Genomic DNA, 22,625 nt, shown 5'->3' with positions numbered 1-22,625 from the left:
AAAAAAAAAAAAAAAAAAAAAAAAAAAGCTCTAATTTCAGAAGTAAAAATTGGCAGAAAATCAATAATGTAGCTCTGGAAAAGATTATGAAATTTATGTAGAAACTTCATCTTCTTTGTTCAAATTGCAAAACTAAATGTAAGCAGAGAACATCCTGTTTAATATATTAGCACAGATTCTGACCTTGCTTACTGGATTATCAGGATGCAGATCTGAATTTATACGGTCTCTCTTATCATGATGTGATTTCTGTTGCCTTGATTGTGACTTCTGATTGTTTGATATTTATCACAGTTCTATGTAATAAGCTTAACCCCTGGTCCTTACCCCAAAAGGTCTGCTTACATAGGTTACAGTCACTCCTTTCCTGTTATCTTGCTAACAAAATTGTGGTAAAATGCACATAACATAAAATTTAACACCTTAATTATTTAACTGTACAATTTAATGACATTAAGCATGTTCACAATATTGTACAACAATCACCACCACCCATTTCCAGAACTTTTCATAATCTCTAGTCTGTTTTAAGTATGCCAAAACATAAGGTCATCTTCTGTGATACAGGTTAGTTTATATGTTTACATGCTCAATATAGTTTTTCTTTTAATTAGTATAACTTACAACAGCTTCTTTTTTTTTTTTCTTTAATAAGGTAAGGCTTATATTAAGTTTTAAGAGGATAAAAAAATTAGGTGTTTATTTTCAACTGGTCTTAGTACAGTTATATGTATATTTATATATCAATATCTTATTTTCTACCTTGGATTACTTCATTTATTTATTTATTTTTCTGAGACAGAGGCTGACTGTGTTGCCTAGGCTGGAGTGCAGTGATGTGATCTCAATTCACTGCAACTTCCCCATCCCGGGCTCAAGCAATCCTCGTGGCTTAGCCTCCCAAGTAGCTGGGATCACAGGTGTGCACCACCAGTCCCAGCTGATTTTTGTAGTTTTAGTAAAGATAGAGTTTCACCATGTTGGCCAGGCTGGTCTCAAACTCCTGGTCTTAAGTGATTTGCCCACCTCAGCCACCCAAAGTGCCAGGATTATAGGCGTGAGTCACCACACCCAGCCCTTGGCTTACCTTAGAAAAGTACAGCTTGTTTACTTCCTGTTGACCCTAACAATACCTATGAGACAGTCAGTGCATGGACGAGGAGAGGCAATGAGAGGGAATAATAAGCCTGAGCTCTGGAGATTAACAGAGCTGTTTAAAATTCTACCTCTATGAGCCTGTGTGGCTTTGGTCAAGTTACTTAAATTCTCTTAGCCTTATTTTTCTCAACAGTAAAATGGACTGTAATTCAGTTTATGAGGATTAATAGAGTATATGTATGTGAAATGTGCAGCATAGTATCTGGCACAGATACTTTTTTTACAATGCTTTTCCCATTATGTATACATAAAAACTGAGGCATAAATGTGAATATATTCATAAGCATTGCTGGGTACAGGATGGACCCAGAATTCTTGTGAAAACAGTTTGAAATCAAGTTTCTTCCACCCATAAATGTTTAGTAGCCTCAGGAATTTTTTTTTCCCACAAGTACATTTTAACTTTGAATTTAAGTCACGTTGATAATAAGAAAATGTCTTTTCTCCTCTAGGTATTCCTCTGGTTGGTAACTTAAGAACAAGGCTCCTTGCACTTCATGTCCTTGAAGCTGTGCTGCCAGCTTGTGAATCTGGTGTTGAAGATGATCAAATGGCCCAGGTTTCTATTTTTAAAGTTATTAGATATTTTCCATATTTGCAGAATGATTTACCCAAATCTGTACTTACAGTCTCTTCAGTTGTAAATGTGTCTTTTATTCAGTAGCGTAACTTTTACTTTTAGGATTGCTTTCTTTATTATTTTATCCCCAAGGAGAGAGGAAAAAAAATTAAGTTATAGGGTGTGAGAAGTAGAGGGTTAGAGAATACTCTGCAAGGTCAGAAGGAAAGAAAAATCTGAAATTTCTTTGGACCTCTAGAGGAAGAAATGTGTGAGTGTTTGTACTAATTAGAGGTCTAAATAGTAAGGCAAAATGGGACCTGCTTTCTAACGGGTTAATATTTCCGTTTTTTTGTTTTTTTTTTTTTTTTTTGAGATGTAGTCTTGCTCTGTCGCCGAGTCTGGAGTGAGTGCAGTGGCGCGATCTTAGCTCATTGCAACCTCTGCCTCCCGGGTTCTAGTGATTCTTCTGCCTCAGCCTCCAAGTAGCTGGGATTTATAGGCAAATGCTACCATGCCTGGTTAATTTTTTGTATTTTTAGTAGAGATGGGATTTCACCATGTTGTCCAGGCTGGTCTCAAACTCCCAGCCTCAGGTGATCCACCCTCCTCAGCCTCCCAAAGTGCTGGGATTATAGGCGTGAGCCACCGTGCCTGGCTTCTAATGGGTTAATATTTCTAGAAAGTGATATTTAACTTATATCCACCAAAAGTAGCTGTTGAACATTGGTATAATCAAACTTCAGATGTGACTTAATATTACAGTTAACATGATACAGCTTTTCTAACAATACTTAAAATTACTTTTTATAAATTTTATCATTCTTTTTTCTTCAATAAAACAGATTGTTGAGCGCTTATTTTCCCTTCTATCCGATTGTATGTGGGAGACACCCATTGCTCAGGCCAAACATGCTATTCAGATAAAGGAAAAAGAACAAGAAATAAAATTACAGGTAATTGATTTTTCCTAAAAGGTGTTTCTTGACAGCATAAGTGAATATTCTGTCACTTGTCACCAAATGCCTGTTCCTCTGAGGCACCGAGCTCTATCTTTTATTCCATTTCCTCTCTTTGCATTCGGTCTCCCTCTCCACTGATTCCCTCCCCTCAGCTTATAATCATGCTTAACTCTCGTTTCCCCTTTCCTAAATCATGTTTTTATCTGTAAAGCCTTCTCTGTCTTTCCTTGTTTTGCACTACTAAGATTCTTGGAAGAGTAATCTGTATGCTTAAGCCACTTTCTTACTTCTCATTAGCTCTTCAACCCGACCATTTATCTTCTGTCAAAGTGCAAAATTAAATAACAAAGATAAGTGTTTGTTGCTAAATATAGTGTATCCTTTTCCCCCCACATCTTCTTTTACCTCTGGAAACTCTATCCTTCTGTTTTCAAAGTGCTTTCTACTGGATCTCCTTAACATTCTGTGCCAATGCTGATTCCCTTTGAAAGCAACTCTTTTTTAGTGCCACTTTTACCTTGCCTTTGTCCCAAAATGTTGGTGTTCCACAGTTTGAGCCTTAGCTTTTCCAGCAGTCTCATCCATACCCAAAGCAAGGACCAACATGCTTTGATTTACAGTTTTAAAGGCTCACTCTGCAGTGCCTTCCAAACTTAAATACTAGCCCAGGTGTCTCCCCCTCATACCCTTCCCCTGCTTTTTTTGGTCCCATTTCTGATTGAAAGCGCCACCATCCACCTAGTTTCCCAAACTGAAATTCCTGGGAACTCTAGACTCTCCTCCATGCATGTAGTCACTAGCCTCCATTGATTTATATAGCATGTGAATCCATCTCTCCATTTGCCTTAATTCTTACCTTGGTTTTCATGATCCTGCACTTTTCCTGGTTCTTCTCCTACCTTGATGGAATGGCCTGTTCTCATTCTATAGGTGCTAACTGTTCTATTCAATCTAAGTATTGGATTAATCCCCATTTCTTCTCAAAGAAACCTTATTCAGATGCATATGCAATTCTTTATTCTCAAATTTTAAATTCAAGTTCTGATGTTTCCCCTGAATTCTAGACTTATATCCCCATCTTCTACTAGTGTCATCACTTAAGTGTCTAATAGGCATCTCATACTCAGTATGTCAAAAATGGCACCCTTAGTTTCATCACATTCTGTTTCTTCCCCAGGCTTTCCCAGCCTCTTTGTGAGTTACTTAAGTGAAAACCCTAGGAGTCAACTTGATTCCTCACCCCCATTTCTCTAGATTCTGTTGGCTTGTCTTTAAAATGTGACTTGAATTTGCCTACCTCCTCATCTCTTCTGTCATCACCCTATTCCACGCCATTATCACCTAAGGCCTGAACTCTGCAGTAACCTCCTAACTCTTCTCTCTGCTTCCATTGTTATGCCCTAAAGCCCATTCTCTGCATAGGGCCCAGAGTGATCTTTTAAAATTATAAATCAGAGCATGTTGATCCCCTGCTTAAAACACTCCAGTGGTGGCCGGGCGCAGTGGCTCATGCCTGTAATCCCAGCACTTTGGGAGGCTCAGGTGGGCAGATCACCTGAGGTCGGGAGTTCGAGAGCAGCCTGACCAACATGGAGAAACCCCGCCTCTACTAAAAAAAAGTTTGCCAGGCATGGTGGTGCATGCCTGTAATCCCAGCCACTCTGGAGACTGAAGCAGGAGAATCGCTTGAATCTGGGAAGTGGAGGTTGCATTGAGCCAAGATTGCCATTGCACTCAAGCCTGGGCAAGAAGAGCGAAACTCCATCTCAAAAAACAAAACAAACAAACAAAAAACACTCCAATGGTTTCTCATCATTCTTTGAATAAAATCTACAGTTCCTTGTCCTCTCCCCTTTGCTCACTATAGTGAGCAAGTCTAGGCAACTTGCCTTCTTCTTCTTGTGTTTCCTAAACACAGTAATCTTGCTCATTCCTTAGGGCTTTAAACTGGCTATTACCTCTAGATAAATTTTTCAGAAATATATGTCATTCAGTTCTCAATTATCATATCTTCAGAGAGTCTTTCTCTAATCAATCTAGAGTAGTTGCCACACACTCTTGTCATATCACCTACTTTAATTTCAGCCTAGCATTTAATCTTTTTATTTTCTTATTTATTTTCTCTCCCTCTTCCAAAATATAAGTTCTGTGAGAGCAAAACCTAATGCCCTGCTGAATATGAAGGACCTGATAGGATACCTCATATAGAGTAGATGCTTAGTAAATATACATTGAATGAATGAATGAATGAATGAATTCAAGCCCTCACTATTTCTTTTTTTTTTTCTTGAGACAGAGTCTTGCTCTGTCACTCAGGCTGGAGTGCAGTGGTACGATCTCGGCTCACTGCAACCTCTGCCTCCCGAGTTCAAGCAATTCTTCTGCCTCAGCCTCCTGAGGCACTGGTACTACAGCTGTGCACCATCATACCTGGCTAATTTTTGTATTTTTAGTAGAGACAGAGTTTCACCATACTGGCCAGGCTGACCTTGAATTCCTGACCTTGTGATCTGCCCACATTGGCCTGCCAAAGTGCTGGGATTACAGGCATGATCCACCGGGTCCAGCCCCTTTACTGTTTCTTACCTGAACTTGCAGCAATATCCTGATTAGTCAGTCTCTCTGCCTTCGTCTTATATACCCCTGGTAAAATGATGTTTATAAAGCATGGATCTGATCAGAGATCTCCTACACACCTCATTCTTTGTAGGTCTCCCTAATGTCAGTAGAGTAAAATTCAAACTTAATATGGCACACAAGGTTTTCCATGATTTGATTTCTTCTTCTCTTTCTGGACTTGTTTTCTGCCAGTCTTGTCTTCCAGACATTACACAGTGTCTATCATTACTTTAAATCACTGAACTTTATTGGACCTCTATGCATTGGCACATGATGTAACACACTACCTTAAAATGTGTCTCTCCTTTGACCAGCTGCTTACTGCCCTCTCATCATTTAGGACTCAACTAAGAAGTCACCTCGTTTTGAACATTACCTTGTCCTCAAGCATGGTTAGACACACTTTTATGTTTCTACTATGCCTATTATGTAATTCTGATTATTCTCTCACGGTAATACTAGCATTATGTATTTGTCTTCTGTCCACTAATGGGTCTGTAAGCTCTTTATGGGCAGGGACCATGCTCTGTTTATCACTGTGTTCCTGTTGCCCTGAACAATAACTGATTCATAGTAGATACATAATAAATATTTGTGGAATAAAACCGAGGAGCCTCAGAATATATCTTACCTGAGATATGGGTTACTCCAAAATACTGACCCAGCTTCTTTTCTGGTAGAAGCAGGGAGAGTTGGAAGAAGAAGATGAGAATCTTCCTATCCAAGAAGTGTCCTTTGATCCAGAGAAAGCTCAGTGTTGCTTAGTGGAGAATGGACAGATTTTAACTCATGGCAGTGGAGGGAAAGGATATGGATTGGCATCTACAGGAGTAACTTCTGGGTGCTATCAGTGGAAGGTACGTAGAAAATATAAGTAGTTTTTAGCATTTTGTCTTTGAGTCCTTCTTTTTTCCAGGTTCTTATAATAAATGTGTAGAAAGACTGAAAAAAAATGAGGATATGTGAATGTTCTATTATTAAGTAAGATAATATAAATGGAAGCCAAATGAAAGATATACAGAAACTCTGTGCTATTTTTGTAACCCTTATAATTCTAAAGTTATCTCAAAAATTTTAAAAATGGTTGGTTGTTTAAAGTCGTACTATAGCCCTCCCATAAGGAGTCACACAGACCCATTTTCCTTTAGCAATGAAAATGAAGCAATGTGTGTGATGTTTTTGTCTAGGAAATCCCGTTAGAGATTCAGTGCCCACAGTTTTTATAGGGGACTCTTCATATTGGTACCCTCTGCCTAGCATGTACTAAAATTTTAGATTCCCAGAAGGAAGGCTGGTATTTAGCATAAACCATATTGTTTGTACAGTCTAGACACAATAAGCCAGCCAGTATCAGTTGGGTAAAATTTTATCAGTTTAGGGGACTGTTTACCAGTCAAGTTCCCCCATGCCAGCCAAAGGCCAACCATTTCTTTTTTTTTTTTCCTCTGTTGCCCAGGCTGGAGTGCAGTGGTACAGTGGTGCAGTGGTATGATGTCGGCTCACTGCAGCCTCTGCCTCCCAGATTCAAGCAGTTCTCTGCCTCAGCCTCTCGAGTAGCTGGGATTACAGGTGCCTGCTACCACACCTGGCTAATTTTTTTTTTTTTTTTTTTTTTGGTAATTTTAGTAGAGACAAGGTTTCAGCATGTTGGCCAGGCTGATCTTGAACTCCAGATCTCAGGTAATCCACTTACCTTGGCCTCCCAAAGTGTTGGGATTATAGGCGTGAGCCACCGCACCTGGCCTCAAGCATGCGTTTCTAAGGATAGTAGTCTCTGTTGTGTTAACCCCTTCTTTTGCACAGTCTACTCCTTTATCTCTTGGGCATGGTGTATATACAATAAAACTATCAATAGGATCCCATGCAGCAGGATAAGATTGACCAGTAATGCTCTTATGCCTTTTAGGGGTCCTAGACTTAGCCAGTTACAACAGACTTATTAACCAATAGTTGTATCTTAAAAAGCCGTGTGGCTTCATTGTTAAGCCTTTTTCTTAACTTTTAAAACTTTTCAGTCCTGGGCCGGCCAGAGTTGTGCTGTGCTAAATTAATGTGCTGGCATCAATTTAGCACAGCAGAACTCTGGCCAGTCCAGGACTGAGGTGTTATCATGATAAGGTACACACACAAGAAATATAATCCCTTAGGGCATATGTGTTACCCTTGGAAACAAAGAATTTATAATTATTAGGGCATCTCTAATCAGAACATAAAATACGCAGCACTGGTTAACATGACACCAATGTGACCTGCCCCCGTGGGACCTTCAGCTCTGATCCCAGTTCAGTCTGAATAATTTAGTTGAGTCTTGGTTTCAGAGGAACTGTCTGAAAGCAGTCAGTTTTAAAGGATTTTGTTTTCTGTGGCATCATTATTTCTGTCTCAAGAGTATGAATGACATCTTGAGGTGTTTTGTGGAAATTGCAGGAGCTGGAGCCACCCACTGTGGTCTTTTGACAGACTTGTCAGATTTGATGAGAAATTCAGCAGTCAGTTTGAATTTAAAGTGCTCACAGCAGCTTTAAGACAAAATAGTTTTGTTTTGCTTTTTTGGTTGAGATGGAGTCTGGCTCTGCTGCCAGGCTGGAGCGCAGTGGTGCAATCTTGGCTTACTGTAATCTCTGCCTCCTGGATTCAAGCGATTCTCCTGCTCCAGCCTCCCAAGTAGCTGGGACTACAGGAGCCTGCCACCACACCCGGCTAATTTTTTGTATGTTTAGTAGAGACAGGGTGTTGCCAGGTTGGCCAGGCTGATCTCGAATTCCTCACCTCAGGTGATCTGCCCACCTTGGCCTCCCAATTACAGGTTTGAGCCATCCCTCCCTGCTCAACATAGATTTTTTTCCCCCTGGAAGGTGGAGAACTTTTAGGAATAGCTCTGAAAAACAGAGGTCACGTATGCCCGCCCTACTCCTCCATGCTTCTCTAAGTTGCTAGTTTTTGTTTTTTTTCTGTATGAAGTTGATGTGTCCCATTTAGTAATTACAGATGTTAAATATTTTTCTTGCTTTGCTTTGCTTTGCTTTTTTCCTTCCTTCCTTCCTTCCTTCCTTCCTTCCTTCCTTCCTTCCTTCCTTCCTTCCTTCTTCCTTCCTTCCTTCCTTCCTTCCTTCCTTCCTTCCTTCCTTCCTTCCTTCTTTTCTTCCNCTTCCTTCCTTCCTTCCTTCCTTCCTTCCTTCCTTCCTTCCTTCCTTCCTTCTTTTCTTCCTTCCTTTCTTTCTTTTTCTTTTCTTTCTTTTGACAGAGTCTTGGTCTTGTTGCCCAGGCTGGAGTGCAGTGGTACCATCTCGGCTCACCGCAACCTCTGCCTCCCAGGTTCAAATAATTCTGCCTCAGCCTCCTGAGTAGCTGGGATTACAGGAGACCACATGATGCCTGACTAAAATTTTGTATTTTTAGTAGAGACAGAGTTTCCTCCATGTTGATCAGACTGGTATGAAACTCCCGACCTCAGGTGATCCGCCCGCCTTGGCTTCTAAAAGTGCTGGGATTACAGGCATGAGCCACTCTACCCAGCCAAATATTTCAGTTTTAAAAAATCATTTTTTATTTTTATCTAGACCTTTTGTCCAGAAGGGTTGGATGCCAAAGGAGGAGTTTTCACACAAAACATTTGCATACAACTTAACCAGAAAGATTAGGAATTAGTTAGGACAAAATTTCAGTTACAATTTTTTTTTTCAAAATAGGTTTTTATAACCTTCTACATCTTTCATCCTAATCATTTATCCAGTGAGCAGTCTGGAAAAGATCAGTCTCTTTCTGGGAACAGTTTTATTTAATAAACTGCCCTATTGATGAACGTTGTATATCAGGAGAAAGGTGAGGGGTATAGAGTCAAATGACCAGTTCCTTGTTGCAAACTGCAACCATTCTAGAAAGCTTAACATGTTGGGACATCACCTAGATGGTACTGAGAGTCCAGTCTCTTAAAGAGTGGATGGAAGTATATTGCTCCCAGAAAACAATCTCTTTGCATGGACATCTGCAGGAGACCTAGACTGTCCAGCATCCATGGCCCCACAAAGGGCGAGTGTTCCAAATCCACAACTGTCCCAGATTTTTAGTTTTGTTCATTCAGCTTGTGCCTGCTTTTAGCTGAGTACAATTCATGTTTGTTTGAAATAACCCAGAGCACACAGTATCAGGTTTTAGCTTAGAGTCAAGTCTAGGCATTTAAAATGTGTGAGTTCAGGATTCCAAGCCAGCAGCTTTTTTGGTCAGCAATTAAATCCAGATGGAGCCAGGTATGGTGGCATGTGCCTATAGTTCCAGTACTTGGAAGGGTGAGGCTGGAGGATCACTTGAGCCCGGGAGTTTGAAGCCACAGTGAGCTCTGATTGTACTACTGCATGCTAGTCTGGGTAACAGAAGGAGACCCATCTCTTTTTTGTTTTGAAACAGAGTTTCGCTCTTGTTGCCCAGGCTGGAGTGCAATGGGATGAGTCCACTCTCGGTTCACTGCAACCTCCACCTCTCAGGTTCAACCAATTCTTCTGCCTCAGCCTCCCAAGTAACTGGGATTACAGGCATGCACAACCACACCTGGCTAACTTTGTATTTTTAGTAGAGATGGGGTTCCTCCATGTTGGTCAGGCTGGTCTCGAACTCCTGACCTCAGGTGATCTGCCTGCCTCAGCCTCCCAAAGTGCTGGGATTACAGGTGTGAGCCACCACGCCTGGCTGACCCTATCTCTTAAAAACAAAAACAAACCCTAGATGTTACAGAGCCAGACAGTAGTGTTTTAAGTCTAGGCTTGAAAACAAGGCTTTCCTAAGCTTTGTTTGTTTGTCAGTCTTGGAGTCCAAATTGACCCACTCAAAAATAATATACTTAGGCTGGGAAGTCATCAGCCTCTAAGTGTTAGACATACGATTTTATAAGAGTTCATTGGCCACTGAATGTTTTTTTTAACACTCTCAAAGCATATCTCTGTATGTCCATCTAGAGCTTGCCTCTCTTTTTATCTCAGAGCCTTTTCACAGAGGCTCCAAATAGGAAAAAATCATAGCAAAAACCCACCAGTTATGAACACTTGTTTTGTTTCTAATATAGAGTTTAAATGCCAGTATACCCGCTGGTGACAAAAAGTGAGGAATTTGTGTCCCACTAATATGTTTTTCTTTTGGAGCTTTCCCTGATCAGGATGATACTTTAGCATTTATGAAGTTACAAGTTTGTAACATTTTGCATCTTAATTATTATTATTATTTTTTGAGGTAACCTGTTGCCCAGGCTGGAATGCAGTGGCACAAGCTCGGCTCACTGCAACCTCCGCCTCCCAGGTTCAAGTGATTCTCCTACCTCAGCCTCCCGAGTAGGTGGGAGTGGAGGCACTCATCACCATGCCCCAGTAATTTTTGTGTTATTAGTAGAGATGAGGTTTCACCATGTTGGCCAGGCTGGACTCAAACTTCTGACCTCAAATGATTCGCCCACCTCGACCTCCTAAAGTGCTGAGATAACAGGCGCAAGCCACCATGCCAGCCTTTGCTTCATTTTTTTTTTCATACATCCAGATGTAGTTGCCCCAAAACAAAGCTGTTTTTAAGAGATTCCCTTCTTCTTTCTAACATCTTAAGTTTACTCAAACCCCTAGCAATAAATTTAGCATTTACAGGGTAAATTGTGGCAGAAGGAGAACCTGCTATAGCATTAGCAGCCGCTCAGCTTAAGAAAATAGCCGGAGTGGTTCCTTTCTATTCTTGTTTGTTTTTGTAGATTTTGTAGAGATGGGAGTCTTGATCTGTTGCTCAAGGTGGTCTCAAACTCCTGGCCTCAAGCAGTCCTCCCTCCTTCGCCTCCCAAAGTGCTAAGATTACAGGTGTGAGCCACTGTACCCATACTCAAAGCTGTCAGGGGTTTTTGAACCTTTCCCCTCCCACTGGAGGAGAGAGCAACTAACAAGCTAATTTTTCTACTCTGGCTCATCTAAAGCCCATTTGTTGGGACTATTTGGGCCCTTTCTCTTCAGGAAAGAAGTTGTTCCTGGAAGAAAGAACAGCTCAGCTTTTACCCAAGCTGCTCTTTTTTCCTAACTTCAGCTGGCAAGGTCAAGAGCATCTGGGGAGTCTAGCAAACTATCTTGTGGTTGGATTTATCTGAAAAATTCATCTGTAACTTTTGCCTCTCAAAATGGATAGCAGCTCACCTTCTGTTTCATATTACGTGTAACTCCATAGACACCTAGGTACCAGAGTTTTATCTTTTCCTTTTGTCTCTTTCTTTGTCCCCAGTAATATTTAACTATGTTCTAATGCATCAGGCTTGTTCTAGTGAATCTCCCTGCTGCCACTGCTATGTCATGAGTCCCAAGACCACCCTCACATTCAGCGATTCACTAGGAGAACTTGTCAGACTCCTCATGTTGATACACTCACAACTGAGATTTATTCTAATGATGCAATAAGAATATATAGCCAGCTAATAAGGGAAGGACACAGATGAGATATGGAGGAATCCATGTATAGGCTTCCTCCTGTTCTCTCCCTCCCATGAGCACAAGCTTTCCCCAGCAAGAAAAATACATATGTGTGATGTTTCTAGAGAAGCCCATTAGAGATGCAGAACCCAGAGTTTTTACTGGGGGCTGGTCATATAGACACCTTCAACCTGCCACCAAAATTTCGTACTCCCAGAAGGAGAGCAGGTGTTCAGCATAAACCACATTATTTGTTTAAATGTTCTAGGTCAGTGAGCCACCTTTATTACTAGAAGTTGGGTTTTTTTTGTTTGTTTTTTGAAATCACTATAAGAAACTGTTTACTAGTCAAATTTCCAGATGCTAGCCAAAGGCCTAGTGTGTTGTAAGCATGCCTTTTTGAAAAATAGTCCCACTAGGTGTAATAGCTTATGCCTGTAATCCCAACACTTTGGGAGGCTGAGGTGGGAGGATTGCTTGAGTCCAGGAGTTCAAGACCAGACTGTGTAACATCACAAGACCTCATCTCTATAAAAAATAATTTTAAAAAAATTAGCCAGACATGATGGTGTACACCTGTAGACCTAGTTAGTCACAAGACTGAGGCAGGAGAATTGCTTGAGCCTAGGAATTTGAAGCTTCAGTGAGTCATGATCATGCTACTGTACTCCAGCCTGGGCAACAGAGTGAAATCCCATCTCTTTAGAAAATTCAAAACAAAACGAAACACCTAGTCTTAGGCTTGTGATATTAACTCTTTTTGTAAACAGAAGTATACACAAGAGAGCAGTTAAAAAATCTATATGTAAAGAATTAAAGTTTTTCATTAATAATTTTCTGGACTATACATACTTCCTTAGCTTCATTATTAAGTGGTAAGTTAAAATTGCTTATTTTAAATACTGTAGATATTCAAAGGTTATTCTAAATGTTCTGCAAGATAAAGAATAAACTTGTTTTAAAATCTTTCTAAATTGATGTGATTATTTCATTTTCATGTTATTTTCACTAAAAGAACATATTCCCATAAATGCATAATTATTATTTATAAACATATTCTTCGTGTTGGTTAATGCAGTTAATAGCATATAAATAGATTTTTTGAGTATTAATGAATATCCCACTTTTATTTTAGTTTTATATTGTGAAGGAAAACAGAGGGAATGAAGGCACATGTGTTGGAGTTTCTCGCTGGCCAGTACATGATTTTAACCACCGCACTACCTCCGATATGTGGCTCTATAGGGCCTACAGTGGTAACCTCTATCACAATGGAGAACAGACTCTCACATTGTCCAGCTTTACTCAAGGAGATTTCATCACCTGTGTGTTAGACATGGAAGCCAGGACCATTTCTTTTGGGAAAAATGGAGAGGTACTGAAACCCATTCACAAGCATTACACTTTTCTTGTTTCTACTTATAATCAACTGAGTTGTCCATTTGCCATTTAATCAACTTACAGATGATATACTTGTCTCTCCTTTTTTTCTAATACTTTCTGGTTCTTAAAACATTTATTAGCAACAAACAAAAGGAAGATAGTAAAACCCCACTAAGATTTTTTGAAACAGATGAACAAATTATGATCACTTATTATATGTAGACTTTTCTTTTTTAGCAAGGTTAATTGAGAATTTCATCAAGTGACTTTTGTTCTGTCTTATAAAAGCTTTAGATTCTAATGTAGTTAGATATTATCAATTTTAAAAATTTCTATTTTTTTTTTTCTTTTCCTCACCACTGCCACATTCTAGGAACCCAAATTAGCTTTTGAAGATGTGGATGCAGCAGAATTGTACCCATGTGTGATGTTCTATAGTAGCAATCCAGGGGAAAAGGTAATGAAGCCTCAAACCTTTATTTAAGGATATTTGTTATTTTATTGTTTAGCATCAGGAGGAGTTTATAAATATAATAACCTATTTCTTCTCCCATTAAAAGTACCTGACTTAGGTAATGTATTCTTCTAGAAGAAGGATACTTTTAGAAATTGCCTTTACGATGTATTACTATTTAGGCACTATTTCATATTCTGGCAATTGAATACAGTGAGTCAACTTTCAAACATATGTGCATTTACGAGAACTATAGGAACTAGTTAAGGGATAATCTAGTTCATTGGGACTTATGAATATGAGAGAGAAATCTAGAAATAATATTAAGTGTAGTAAGATCCTATCAGCTGAATAATAGGAGTTCTAGCCATGATGGAGAAACTACCTTTCATTCATTCAGGTGGGGGAATTTTCAGGTGTTGTGGATGGTGTAAATTTGAACTTCATGACAACAGTGTTAATAGGATACCCTCCATTGTAAACTTTCTTTTTTACCTCATCTAAAATCCAGGCTGAGAAAAACTTTGTGATCTCTCTATGCTCGTGGGTGGGTTTTTTTGTTTTGTTTGGTTTTTTGCCGTACTCCATCCTTTCACTTGTAGATGTGTAGTATGTAGCTTAAGTCAAGTCTTAATAATTTATAGCCATTATGTAGTGGAAAGCTTTCAACTTATGTCGTGTATAATATTTCCATAATGAAATTGCTGTACCTGGTAAATCTCAACAATGAAAATTATCTTTTTTTCTGTCTTTTTAAAAATAATCTTTTTTAATGTCAAGGAATTATAATTTAAGGCTAGCTGGGAACTGTTTATTGGACAGCCAGGCAGCCAAAACTGAACCGAAGATGAAGTAAAGATGCAGCCCAGTGCCTGATTTCATCCCTTGCCCTACGTAGGTTTGCAGCCCAAAGTAGGTTCTGTCATGTTCAGGTTCAAATGATGGCCTGGTGCTTTCTAACACCTGTGAACCTTTAAGAAATTCACTTAGCCTTAGACTATGTAGCAATCAATTTATTCTATCCAGAAGCCTTTGTGATAAATTTTAAAACCTCTGAGAAACACAATACTAATAGTAGTTAACTATTTTTTTAAATGTTTACAGTGTGACTGGCACTGTATTAATAAGCACTTTATGTGCATAATCTCATTTAATCTTTAAAATAACTGTTAGAGACAGATGGTATTATTAGTGTCAGTTTTTAAATGAAAAGCTAAGGCTTAGATTAAATAACTTTTCAAGATTATACAGAGTTATGATTTGAACTCAAGTTTTGTTCCCCTTTTAACTTCTGTGTGTTATTTGCAGTGTGTATCCAGATTGTGACTATTCCAAATGTCTGGATTTATGATTTTACTTTTGCACCCCTTGAACAACGTAAGATGTCCAGGACTCATTATTCTGGAGTCTTGAGGATGAGAATGAGCATATCCTTAAGGCTTATTTTAGACTAAATTGAGTCAGTCATACATGCCTTTGTCTCTATAGTCATCTTTCAAATGGTCCTAACATCTCTGGAATTCATGAATTACAGGAAATTTAAATAACAGGGTAGCTTATTCCGGTGGACCATACTACTACTAACTTCAGTGTATCTGTAACATTTCCTTACTCTTTGGGGGCCAGTTGGTATAATTCATATGTATGCAGAGACCCACATATAGTGTCTAAGAAGAACTAATAATAGCACACCTTTTCTACTCTCTTTGCTTTTATGTAGGTGAAAATTTGTGATATGCAGATGCGTGGCACACCCCGAGACTTACTTCCGGGAGACCCTATTTGTAGTCCAGTAGCAGCAGTGCTGGCTGAGGCCACTATTCAGCTCATCCGTATACTTCACCGAACAGACCGTTGGACTTACTGCATTAACAAAAAAATGATGGAAAGGCTGCACAAAATTAAGATATGTATTAAAGAGTCAGGTCAGAAGTTAAAGAAAAGCCGCTCGGTTCAAAGCCGAGAGGAAAATGAAATGAGAGATGAGAAGGAGAGCAAAGAGGAAGAGAAAGGTAAACACACTAGGCATGGCCTTGCTGACCTCTCAGAGCCGCAGCTGAGGACTCTTTGCATAGAGGTGTGGCCCGTGCTGGCTGTGATAGGAGGAGTTGATGCTGGTCTTAGAGTTGGAGGTCGGTGTGTTCACAAGCAAACTGGGCGCCATGCCACGCTGCTGGGAGTGGTCAAAGAGGGCAGCACGTCTGCCAAGGTCCAATGGGATGAAGCAGAAATTACTATCAGGTATGATCTGTTGAGTTACACTTTTAGCAAACGAGTATTTAGTGGTGAAATAGGCCATTGCCTGTGGACAGTGAGTAATCATGTATTTTAGGTTAGCTGCCAGTTAATTTTTAAAAATATTTCTCATGCATTTAGGTGTTTGTACTGTAATTTCTTAAAGGAGAATTTTCTAAACCCATGTTCTTTGAAATACTAGTGGATTTTAAACATATATAAACTTTTTGTTTTGTTTTGGGGAAGAAGTTGTAAGCTCATCAGTTTATAGGTTTCACTGGAATTTTTCTTCCAATTTTTCATTTGGCTTTTTGCATTTTGATCATTTCCATTACACACTGACAGGGATAGTAAAAAGCTAGCCAGCTATCTATTCATTGCATTTTGTGGTAGCAAGGCTCTGAATATTGATCTGACTAAAATTAGGCTATGTATTATCTGTAATATTAAGTATCCTTCCTTTTTATGAAAGCACATATTTCTATCCCCTCAATGTGTATAAGATTTTGAATAGATATGAAAGTTATATATATATGTTACAAACTGGGTTTTAAAAGCCTTTAGGTGTGTTTGCATTCAGATGGGATTTACGAGAAGTACAAATTTCATATGTTTACAAGGAAATGCAAGTTGAGCACCCCAAATCCAAAACTCCGAAATCCAAAGTTCTCTGATGAGTATTTCCATTGAGCATCATGTTGGTGCTCCAAAAGTTTCAGGTTTTCCCCCCAAAGGAGGTGTTCATTGGAGCATTTCAGATTTTGGATTTTTGGATTTGGGATGCTCAGCTGGCAAGTACAATGTAAATATCCCAAAATTTAGAAAAAAGTCAAATCCAGAACACTTCTGATCCCATGCATTTTGGATAAGGGATACTCATCCTGTCACATATCTTTGTTGATAAGGGGACTCATTTATCTAATGACTCTATATAATTGTATCATTTGAAAATACAGATTTATTGGTGATATTATGTAACTGTTCATTATACTACCTAATGTGATTCCTGTAAAATTACATGTTAATATGACATGAACAGTATTTTATTTATTTGATACGGAGTCTCGCTCTATCACCCAGGCTGGAGTGCAGTGGCACAATCTTGGCTCCTGGGTTCAAGCAATTCTCCTGCCTCAGCCTCCCAAGTAGCTGGGATTACAGGCACCCGCCATCATGCCTGGCTAATTTTTTTGTATTTTTGTAGAGATGGGTTTTCACCATTTTGCCCAGGTTGGTCTTGAACTCCATGACCTGAGGCAATCCACCTGCCTCAGCCTCCCAAAGTGCTGGGATTATAGGTGTGATCCACCATGCTCGACTGGAACAATATCTAAAACAGTGGTTCTTTGTGTTTTTGGAGTGGTGCTATTTCAGAATTTAGTGAATGCTGTGGATCATCTTAGCCAAAAAATACATATACATAAACTTTACACAGAATTTCAGGGGTTAATGGACTCTGCCTTCCCCTCCATTCTATCATACTAAGACACCAATGACAACTTTACAGAATGATATTCAAATGTCTACCTTTCCTCTCATTCTTTGCGTTGTTTCAGAAAGGATTTGTGATGCCTCATATAGATGCATACAGTAGGCTGGGCTTGTTGGCTCCTGCCTGTACACCAACATTTTGGGAGGCTGAGGTGGGTGGATCACCTGAAGTTAGGAATTTGACGCCAGCCTGGCTAACATAGCAAAACCTTGTTTCTATTAGAAATACAAAAAATTAGCCAGGCGTGGTGGCATGTGTCTGTAATCCCAGCTACTCAGGAGGTTGAGGCAGGAAGATCTCTTGAACTCAGTAGACGGAGATTGCAGTAAGCTGAGAATTCACCACTGCACTCCAGCCTTGGTGACAGAATGAGACTCCGTCTCAAAAAAATAAAAAAGAAAAAGAAGAAAGAAAAGATGCATACCATATAGTAAAATAAGTAAATTAATAAATTAAAACAAGAAAAATGAGGCTAGGGGAAAATAAGATTAGGAAGGGAATGTAAAACCAAGATTTATATTAGAACAACAAAACTTTATACTGGAAAAAGCTTTTTTATTACATTTTGTATAATTATGTCATTCTTAAACTTTAGGAAATTCTTGTCAATATCAGGAAATATATAATTATATTTTTGCTTAAACTATATAGAAATTGAGACTACAATGTAAACTTTTTTATGGGATAAAGTCCTCTCTGAAATAAGGTACAAATAGCCATTACCTATATCATAAACTAGATTTATTATACAGATTTTCTGAATAGCTTATATCAAACTGCATCTGACCAACCTCCTGTTTTTGTAAGTAAAGGTATACAGCCACACCCATTTGTTCAGTTGTATCAGTGGCTGCTTTTGCACTATGATGGCAGAGTTGAGTGGTTGCAACTGAGACTGTGTGCCCTGCAGAGTCTAAACTATTTCTCGTCTGGCCCCTTACAGAAAGTTTGCTAACTCCCGCTTCACATTATATATTAGTGGATATTCTTATTTGAAAGCACATGTACATCTCATTGTTTCTGCATTTAGCATCACATTTCCCCATTTTCTCATAATAGACTCATTTTTCTCTGTGTTTGTAATGATTTCTCTAGTTTCTGTAAATTATTCTCTGTATTGTGTACATGATGCACCTTATTTTGTCTACATTATTTTCTGTATCTTCCTCCTGTCTTTCCCTCACTTGCTTCTTCCTGTGTCATTCTGATCTTTATTAAAGCTTCCCAACTTTTTGGTCGCCTAGTGATACTCCATTATATAATCTGGAACCCTGTGAACCATTGCCGTTTGATGTGGCGCGATTCCGAGGCCTGACAGCTTCTGTGCTGCTGGACCTAACATATCTGACTGGCATTCATGAAGACATGGGGAAACAGAGCACCAAGCGACATGAAAAGAAACACCGACATGAATCTGAAGAGAAAGGGGATGTTGAGCAGAAACCTGAGAGTGAATCTGCTTTAGATATGCGAACAGGCTTAACATCTGATGACATCAAAAGTCAGGGTACCACAAGCTCCAAATCAGAAAATGAAATTGCTTCATTTTCTTTAGATCCCACACTGCCAAGTGTGGAATTCCAACATCAGATAACAGAAGGGAAAAGAAAAAATCATGAACACATGTCCAAAAACCATGACATAGCCCAGTCAGAAATTAGAGCAGTCCAGCTGTCCTATCTTTACCTTGGTGCTATGAAATCACTTAGTGCCCTTCTTGGCTGTAGTAAATATGCTGAGCTGTTGCTGATACCAAAAGTTCTGGCTGAAAATGGCCACAACTCAGACTGTGCTAGTTCTCCGGTTGTTCATGAAGATGTGGAGATGCGAGCAGCCCTGCAGTTCTTGATGCGACACATGGTGAAGCGAGCAGTCATGCGGTCACCCATAAAGAGAGCCCTGGGATTAGCGGATCTGGAACGCGCTCAAGCCATGATCTATAAATTAGTGGTCCATGGGCTTTTGGAAGACCAGTTTGGGGGCAAAATTAAGCAAGGTATGTTATCTGATTTTTTTTTTTTTGCCTTTGTGCTGTTGAAATTATGTTCATAATTGTCAGAAGGGATACATTCTGTAAGTGGTTTGTAAAAAAAAATTTTTTTTTGTCAAAGCAATTTTCACATCATTTTCTCTTTGAAAGGAAAACAGTTCTTTTTTGTTATTTTTATATTAGTAATCCTCTGTCTATAATTTTGCTATTTTAAACCTACACAAACTTTGGAACTCAGTAATTATTACTACGTTTTGTAGAAAAAAATTTAACTCATACCAAAAATAGTATTTATTGATCTGACTCAGAATACATAGTATTCTGGCCAGCTCGGTGGCTCATGCCTATAATCCCAGCACTTTGGGAGGACGATGCAGGTGGATGACGAGGCTAGGAGTTCAAGACCAGCCTGGCCAACATGGCGAAGCCCTGTCTCTACTAAAAATACAAAAATTAACTGGGCATAGTGTCACGTGCCTGTAATCCCAGCTACTCAGAAGGTTGAGGCAGTAGAATCTCTTGAACTCCAGAGGCGGAAGTTACAGTGAGCTGAGATTGTGCCACTGCACTCAAGCCTGGGTGACTGAGACTCTTTGTCAAAAAACAAAACAACAAAACAAAATACATAGTATTCTGATAGCTTCTCAGAGACATTTTAAAGGAAATTTTAAAGTCTCTACTTTCATTGACTGAATATTGCATGTAAAAAAAAAAAAGCCCCTGTTTTATCTTGTATCCTCATATCTGGGGAGAATATGAATTCAGAAATAAAAATGAGATTCATTCAGTAAATATTTATTGAGTGCCTACTATGTGCCGGGTACTTTTTGAGGTTCTGGAAAGGCAGCAGTTAACAAAACAAAGCCCCTTGCCTTCATGGAGTTTGTGTTGTTCTTCCTTCTCTCCCTTCTTTCTTCTTTTGCTTTGTGTTTATTCCCTTTTTTCCTGTCTTAGCTTAGTAAATAGAGAGAGGGGGATACATGGTATATATAAGTAGGAATGTTATGTCATGATGATTGTGAAGTGATGTGGCTTTTTATCAAACCTGATAGAATTACCTGTCTTTGTAGCAACTGATATTTTAATTTTGTTTATTTGTAGGCTTCCTTAATAGATTCAAATATATATATATAAATACTTTGTAAACTTTTAGAGATTTTAACTCTGTGTGTGTGTGTGTGTGTGTGTGTGTGTGTGTGTGTCTGTGTGTCTGTGTGTTAATGAAATTGTCCTTTTTAAATCATGGAGTTTCTGTCGAGGTTTTTACTCTTCTTATATTTACATGCCTCTTTATCTTTGCCTATTTGTAGATTAAAGGTAGGCATCAAAATGAAAGTGTGAAGTAAACACAGTTTTAATGATTGGATACCTTAGAGAACCTCTTGTCAGATCTTACAACCAAAAGTGAGACTTTTTTTGTTTTTAAGAGAACCATCTTCTCTAAAAACAGAAATGTGTAATTGCAAGGGCTCATTACAATACTGTCTGTAGAGTCTGGAATTAATGAGTACAATAGGGAATATAAAGATGTATATATGTAAGTTTTTTTTTTCTGTCAATCTTTCATAGAAATGGATCCTTGTGAAATATATTTAGAAACTTTTAAATTTAAAAGGTAGAAGATTTTTATTCCCACTGTCATTTTTGAAAAAACAAATCCTTAGCTTAAGATGGATTAAAGGTAAAATAATAATAATAATAATAAACAAATCCTTACTGCTTTCTTAAACTTTATTTTGGTTTCTAGAGATTGATCAACAAGCTGAAGAAAGTGACCCCGCCCAGCAGGCACAGACACCGGTTACTACTAGCCCATCAGCCTCAAGTACAACCTCCTTTATGAGCAGCTCTCTGGAGGACACCACAACTGCCACCACTCCAGTTACTGACACAGAAACAGTGCCTGCATCCGAGTCCCCAGGAGTGATGCCTCTTAGTCTTCTCAGGTAGAGACGTTGACCTTTAATGTCTGCCATACTGATGCCTGTGTTTCTGAAGGCACAGCTGTCCTCTTATGAATAGTATGCCCAACTAAATCCTGGAGTACTAGAGCTAGAAAGAAGCTAAGAGATCATATAGTCAAGCTAATTTTACTGAAGTTGGGAATGTCCCTCAGAAGTTTAATAACTTGACCAAAATCTCACAGCCAGTTAGTGGTGACCCCAGGTCTAATCAGCTGTGGTGCTGACCAGCAGGGACTCTAACATCCTCTCTTATGATGATCTTTTTTTCCTAAGTTTTTGAGTATTTTTTTTCCTCAAAAAGTAAATACTTGTATTTTGAATATTCATCTCCATGAAAATAATTTTCTTTTCTCAGGTTGTTTTCCTTTTAAGCATAATTCCTTAACTGTATTTTTATTCTCACAAAAATTTCAAGCACGTCTACTTTTCAAGTGAAAGAGCATGTCTTATGATGCTTCTTCAGCCAACTCTATTTTAATAGATTTGTAAATTCCAAGTGATGCTTATTTACTTAAATTTCTTTTTGCTTTAATTTGCCAGATGTATACACAAATGAAAACTTTTGAGGGAAGAACTTTCAGGGAGAAACTGTTTTGTGAGTTCTCTTAACTATGGCTTAAGTGAAATAAAGGAAGCAGAATGGTTAGCCTCTGTTTTTTTCTTTCCCCTCTTTCCTTAGTTGAGAAGGCATTATGATTCCCACTATGTAGATCAACATCTTAAAGAGTGGAATGGGGGAGTGTCTGCTGTAGTGATTCTCAGTTTTTGGTGTGTCCAGGAGCCACTTGGGAAACTTTTTTTTTTTTTTTTTTTGAGACAAAGTCTCGCTCTGTCACCCAGGCAGAGTGTAGTGGTGCAATCTCAGCTCACCACAATCTCTGCCTCCTGGGTTCAAGCAATTCTCGTGCTTCAGCCTCCCAAGCAGCTACAGGCACCCGCCACCACACCTGGCTAATTTTTGTATTTTCAGTAGAGATGGGGTTTCACATGTTGGGCAAGCTGGTCTTGAACTCCTGACCTGAGGTGATCCATGACCTGAGGTGATCCATGCGCCTCAGCCTCCCAAAGTGCTGGGAAACCTTTTAAAGCTCTATGGCTGTATACCTCAGCAAGTCTGATTCAGTATGTCTGGGGAGGCCCACAGTTTACATTTTAATTAAGTTTCCCTAGTGATTCTAATGTGGTGGCTTCAGCATACACTTTGAGAATTACTGTTGTGGTCTTGTGCAGGAGTACAATTCTAGTCCCATTTTTAGTCCCCACATATCTTCTACTTCTTCGCTCTCTCACTGGAATAACAGTTTCAGGAGGCACTTCTGTTCAAGGAAGATGGAAGATAGAGGAATGATAGGTCATTCTTTTTTTTTTTTTTTTTTTTTTTTTTTTT

The 22,625-nt window shown here is 39.0% G+C and overlaps 1 protein-coding gene across 12 annotated transcripts in view; it reads left to right on the top strand.

Moving 5' to 3' along the window:
- HERC1 (HECT and RLD domain containing E3 ubiquitin protein ligase family member 1) overlaps positions 1-22,625 on the top strand; it is a 230,823-nt gene that overhangs the window by 149,424 nt on the left and 58,774 nt on the right. For 10 of the 12 annotated variants that reach the window (XR_005196792.1, XR_005196793.1, XM_037731214.1 and 7 more), the window contains 8 exons: positions 1,611-1,717; positions 2,563-2,673; positions 5,979-6,155; positions 12,856-13,095; positions 13,477-13,560; positions 15,278-15,798; positions 18,505-19,280; positions 21,022-21,220. Coding sequence is in view for 10 of the 12 variants with exons in the window: in XM_037731214.1 (XP_037587142.1) it covers positions 1,611-1,717; positions 2,563-2,673; positions 5,979-6,155; positions 12,856-13,095; positions 13,477-13,560; positions 15,278-15,798; positions 18,505-19,280; positions 21,022-21,220 (2,215 nt within the window). In the remaining 2 variants the exon portion in view is untranslated. The remainder of the gene's footprint in view (positions 1-1,610; positions 1,718-2,562; positions 2,674-5,978; positions 6,156-12,855; positions 13,096-13,476; positions 13,561-15,277; positions 15,799-18,504; positions 19,281-21,021; positions 21,221-22,625) is intronic. The other 2 variants (XM_017508096.2, XM_017508099.2) reach the window with 2 other exon arrangements.

The sequence above is a fragment of the Cebus imitator genome, unplaced genomic scaffold (genome assembly GCF_001604975.1).
Source record: "Cebus imitator isolate Cc_AM_T3 unplaced genomic scaffold, Cebus_imitator-1.0 Scaffold386, whole genome shotgun sequence".
In the NCBI taxonomy this organism is placed as follows: domain Eukaryota; kingdom Metazoa; phylum Chordata; class Mammalia; order Primates; family Cebidae; genus Cebus; species Cebus imitator.
The sequence above is the reverse complement of the archived record's forward strand: the minus strand, read 5'-3'. Positions and strand labels throughout refer to the sequence as shown.